The sequence below is a fragment of the Protopterus annectens genome, chromosome 11.part0 (genome assembly GCF_019279795.1).
Source record: "Protopterus annectens isolate FY-2018-M chromosome 11.part0, PAN1.0, whole genome shotgun sequence".
NCBI classification, from domain to species: domain Eukaryota; kingdom Metazoa; phylum Chordata; order Ceratodontiformes; family Protopteridae; genus Protopterus; species Protopterus annectens.
In genome coordinates, this window is record NC_056745.1 from 306,754,581 (window position 1) to 306,760,580 (window position 6,000).

At 37.9% G+C, this 6,000-nt stretch overlaps 1 protein-coding gene across 1 annotated transcript in view; it reads left to right on the forward strand.

Annotated features, from left to right (window-relative positions):
* LOC122815360 (solute carrier organic anion transporter family member 1C1-like) overlaps positions 1–3,580 on the forward strand; it is a 536,466-nt gene extending 532,886 nt beyond the window's left edge. The window contains exon 15 of the mRNA XM_044087815.1: positions 3,292–3,580. Coding sequence (XP_043943750.1) covers positions 3,292–3,517 — 226 coding nt within the window. The 3' untranslated portion in view covers positions 3,518–3,580. The remainder of the gene's footprint in view (positions 1–3,291) is intronic.
* The last annotated feature ends 2,420 nt before the right edge of the window (positions 3,581–6,000 follow it).

The following is a 6,000-nucleotide window of genomic DNA, read 5'->3' on the forward strand; positions in this document are numbered from 1 at the left end:
GTGATTTACCAAAGGGACTGGCTGTTGTTGTAGAGGAATAAGGGTCTTGCTACATATAAAGAAGGGAGAAGATTTGGAGCTGTTCATTTAAATAAATTGCCATGCCCTCTCTAACTAGGGAATTTTGTACACACACACACACACACACACACACACACACACACACACACACACACACACACACGCACGCACACACACACACACACACACACACACACACACACACACACACACACACACACAGACACACACACACACACACACACACACACACACACACACACACACACACACACACACACACACACACACTCACTGCAAATTATATGGTATGTCCATCCAGTAGTGAATAAAATCCATTGCCTTGCTAAATCAAATCTCACACTTACTCCATGTATCTGTTTGCAACACTCATTGGCTAGATTGCTGTATGCATGCACATTTGTTCAGATTGGCTGGATTCAAAACAAATTTTTAAAATAATGCTGCACTGCTAAACCACTGAGAAGAAGGAAACAAGTAAGTAAGTGGACATGCGGCAATACGACTTACTTCTTTTTTTTTAATTAAATTAATGTTGCCACAGCTCCCACCACCACTAACACCACCACCACCACCAAAACCACCATCACAAGGCCCTAGGTTGCTGCCTAGGTCACCTAGTTCTGGATCTGGCACTGGCAACAATGACAGATTTCACTATTGAAAAGCAAATAACATTTTCTATCAGTACATTCCAGATCAGTAAGTAACACTACAGTGAAACACACAGTATAACCCTAAACAGTTTTCATAACACTTGCTTTTCTACAGCTGAATCAAATTCTATCAGTATACTAGTACTTGTATGATATAAGGAAAAATGTTTGCTTTACAGTGTTAAGTGGACTATCTACTACTCAGCATAACCCACAAGTGACATTGCATGCATCAAGTATTATCTGTGTAACTTCTCACTCTTACATAGTTAATGTCATGGCTCATACTTGTGGTCTAGATGTCATCTCTGCTGTGCATGTACCTTACAGAAGTCTGCCTGATGGATTGCTGTGCTGTTTGCATTGAATGCCCACCATCAGTATCAGGGGAGGGGTTGACATAATGGTAAAGTTTTTTACCTCAAAGATGCAAGGTACTGGGTTGGATTCTGACATATGGTTATTGGTTACGCTTGTAATAGTCTGCATATTGACAGCATAGTATTGGCCTAATATCATCAAAGGTGGGACAAATGATGGCTGGAGCTGCACTGCCACTATCTGTTACTTGCTGTGGCAGATTTGCACCAGACTGATGCATGAGCATGTTGTGCAGAATACAACAGCTGGTAAATATCCTGCACGCAGTAGCTGGCTCACACTGAAGGCCCCCCCCCCCCCGACTCATCCAGACAAGGGAAACATGCTTTGAGCAGGCTTAACATGTGTTCAATGACTATCCATGTCTAGAACAAGTGGTGTTAAAGCACTCCTTAGCAAATCCCAGGGAGGGGTTACAGACTGGTGCCATTATCCAAAGTTTGATAGGGTGGCCTGGGCCTCCTGAAAAACAAAACAGGGAGAGGATCGATAACAAAACAATGGCTGATTATTCATTACTAACTATGCCACTCTATAGATACAGAAATAACTATGGTTAGCAACAATAAAATAGTTTTGCACTTACCAACTAAGTGACCGTGTGAAATTCTACCATGCTGGAGGAGGTGGCACATTGAGCTTGTGTGCCAAATACAAGTATTACTGGCACTGCCAAGATACTGGGATGACATGTTGGTGATGCACCCACATGCATTACATACTACCTGTCAGTTGATTGAATAGTAGCCCTTCCTGTTCTGGAATTTCTCTCTTCCCTGTGGTCCAGATGGGGCCCTGACAGCAACATGGATGCAAAATATCATAACAAGCACCTCAGGAAAGTGTGCCAGTCTGTAGAAGACATGCATGGTTCTGCCTTGGTCTTACAATGACACTGAAAACTAGATATACTGATCCATTTTTGCCAAGAGTATGTTGAAGAACTGCTGAAGCATTCTCAAGACAGACAGCTGTGAGATACCCAATGTGTCCCCAGTTTGTCTCTGGCAGGTCCACTTATATAGGAAGAGCATGCATTCCCCTATTTCCTGTTGGTGGGGCATACAAACTCACCAAAGCCAATATTAAATTGCTGTCCAATTATTCATGTGTAGCAAAGTTGAGATGAGTAATCATCATTTGCCTGTATCTTCTTCTCCTAGGTTGGTGAGCACCATTTAGTGCACTAGAACTTGATATTACTGAAACCAGCATCTCACAGACAGACAGACAGACAGAATGGCAGCAAAAGCAAGCATCTTTGAGGATTGCAAAGTAAATAGAAAAGGCACAGATTCACTTTTCATAACCCAGCTGCACGAGACACACTTGACTATTAAAAAGCAACTATGTGTTGCATAAAGCTGAGAAAACCCTTTATTTGCATAAGATAATCACATATTTTTCACACTTTCCTCATCTGCATCTAATTATTCCTTCATTTGCATAGCTTTTTTCTCAGACTGGTACTAACAGTTGTGCCAAAGCACAGCTACTAGCCCTGAACTGCACCTAAGCTCTTGTTCGCAGCCTGTGCACATACCTCCTGTGTTTAAGCTAAATGACTATGAATAACTGCCCTTAGCTTTGAATATTCTGTATGCATTGAGTTCAAAGCCAGTACCCAACCTGGCTTATTGTGTTTTGATGACACAACTGTTCCTTCCTGTTAGTTATTATAGAAATAATACTTTGCATAGATGAGTGTCATTGAAAGATTTACCCCCAGCTGGTCACATTTGATCCTGAGGCCAAAGCCTTTGACTATGAGCTGTCAGGACAAGCTGGAGTAAAGCTAAACCATGGCTCCCTCCTGTGCAAGGTGTTATTTGAACTACACAGCCAAAGCAATTGTATACTTTCATTTTTTTTTGTTTTCCAGTTATGTCTAAAAGTGCAGTTTCCTTCTGCCTAGTGACCACATAACAGGAAAAGAAACAGTGCAAGTTTTTAAGTCTCTTTCTTAGTAGTTAATAAGTAGACACAGCATTATTAAGGGAATGCTTCAGTGGTAAGATAATTTTTCTTTTATTTACTGCAGAAATTATTGGAGTCTTGTATTGCTCTGTGGTACAAAATGTTCCAGTAGGAGTTATTGGGAAATAACATCCTAAGTGTAATGTTCAAATAGGACACTAATTTGCTGTTTCATTTAGTTTACATCTTTGCAGTGTATAATACAATATAACTGATATATATTTTTCTTTTACAGGTACATTTATGTTGGTTTAAATGCAGGAATAAATGCAATTTCTCATATTCCATGCATCATCTTTCTCATCTTTTTAAGCAAACAGTTTGGGTCAGCAAATATGGAGAATGTTGAAAATGCTGAGGTGGAATTAGCACTCATCAAAGAAACTGTTACCAGACTAGATGACAAAGCTAACCATACAAAAACGCAGAATTCACAAACAGAAAAAGGCAGTGCTTTGTAGTGAAGAATGTTTTTCTCATATAAGCTTCCCATGCTAAATTAAAACATTGGTCAGTATTTCACAGATTAGGGTCTTGGAGATTTATTATTTACAGTGCATAACAGAACCATTAAATGAAAACTCTAACACTCTAAGAAATATATTACTTATCAAAGCTTAATCATTTATGTAATAATAATGTGTCAGCATTTCTCTGTGCAGCTAGTATTATCTTACAATATGTCATACCCCAAATGTTATGGAAGGTAAATGCCATGCTGATGTGATATTTTTTACACTTTATCTTTTTCATTCTGGCAAGGCTTTTTGTGTCCTTATAATGTGATACAGACTGTATCCAGAAAATCACACACATTGTTTCTACTTTCATTTATGACAGTGGCAGACTGAAGACGCCTTTAAATGGGGTGTCAGAAGAAAAGAGGACTGCAATGCTTTCTTTTTTACTGAACTATTTTTTATTTTATTTTATTTTATTTTAGTTATGTGACAATTGGTAACCAGGAAAGTCAACCTGGGTAAGAAATCCTTTTACAGCGGAGGCCCAGGGAAAAAAACCTCCAATGCAAAATGTAAGATATGTGAAAAAATGACATTTAGCATACAATTAACAACAAGAGTAAAACAAAAGGCAGTATACAAGTGAAATAAAAAAAGCTGTATACATAAATTTATACATGAGAGGCATTACAAGCATAACTAACATGCAGGTATTTTACAAAGAAAATTAGCCATTATCCCACTAAGTATTAACAAGAGCAGGTATATGGGTGAATCCAGCAAAAAATAAATAAAATAAAAAAAAACTGTATACCGACATTTATATATGAGAGACTTTACAAGCATATATAGAATGCAGGTGTTATACAAAGAACATGCAGATATACATTTTACAAAGAAAGTTCAGTAGGATATGGCAGACTGTATTTTTCACGAGAGGCATAGTTACACCAGTATGAAGTTACACAATAAATGTTTGTATAGCTGGTAAGGTTATATAAATGAATTATTGGGATATTGACAAATATGTTCTAATGGAGAAAAGAAAAGGTTAAAGTCAGTACTGGGTGTGGTAATGATAAGCGGAGGGGGTAAAAGTAAAATAAAAGAGTGAAGTTTAAGATTTGAACAAAGGGTGGTAAATGAATTTGAAAGTAGGAACATTATTCAAAACAGGGAGTTATTTGCTGAGTAGGAAGGTTAATATTAGTTGAAGAGGTGCTAAATATAAAGATAAAGGAAGTTGACTATAGGAGAGATTAAGGAAGAAGGGGAAGGAAAGGTAGAGGGGTTACATAAGAAGGGGAAGAAAGGGAATATTAATAGAGATGGGCGTTATAGTCAAAATAAAAGTGGATGAATAGAGACTTGAGGGGAGATTGTGGAAGAAGGATAACTGAAGTAGTAAAGGTGAGAGGTGGAGGAGAGATAATATAGATACAGGTAGAAAAAGGAGAATATAAGGGGGAAGTGGAAGTGAGAATTAGTTATGTTTGGAGCAATGGCAGATATGTGACTTGAGAAGGACATTTTTTAGGGTCTATGTTACAACAGCGAATGATCAAAAGATCGAATGCTGTTATAACTAACCCAAAACAGCAAAAACATAAATGAGCAAACTACCAGAACAGAGTTTTTTAAGTGACGGAAGTGGCCAAGTGACTTCTTTCCCAGGGAAAGAATTTGCTTAAAAGCCACTTGTCATTTTGTGTTTTCGACATTTACAGTTCGACCAAGACACATTCGACAGAATGTGTCTTCGGTCTTCTGATAGGAACCCATTTTTTAGTGTGCACTTAAATTTCTTGAGGGTTGATATAGCTCTGATATCCAGAGGTAAGGCATTCCATAGTTTAACAACAGAATAGGAATATAGACATTGCACAGCATTTTTGTTTGGTCTATGTAGAGTTAATAGCTGCTTATCTTCAGAATGGTGAGCCCTAGTAGGTATGTAGCTTTGGAGCATTGAATTTAAGGCAGGACAGTTTTCAGGTGTATATATAATTTTGTGAGTGATTATTAGTTGAAGGTAGTTTAGGTGGTGTGGGAATTCAAGCCAGTTAAGTGCAGTAAGAGCAGTGCAGTGGTGTTGGTAATAAGATGCGCCTATAGCAAATTTAGCAATTTTATTATAGCAGGACTCAAGCTTATTTTTTAGTGTATTCTGAAGGTTGGTTAAAATAGGGGCACCATATAGTAAAGAGAGGAGCAGGTAGGTTGTGGCCAGTGTTGTACTGGTGGCTGTATCCATAAAGTTTTTGTGACAGTAAAGCACCCCTAGTTTGTAGTGTGTTTTCTTGATAGCAGTGTGTATATGTAAATCAAAGGTAAGTTTATTGTCTATTGTTACACCTAATAATTTGGCATGTGAAACCATTTAAATTTCTATATTATTTAGCGACTATATCTTAAAGTCAGTTGAGAGAGTGATAAGTATAAAAAGGACAAGCTTTGTTTTATTGGGATTGAGTAATAGTTGT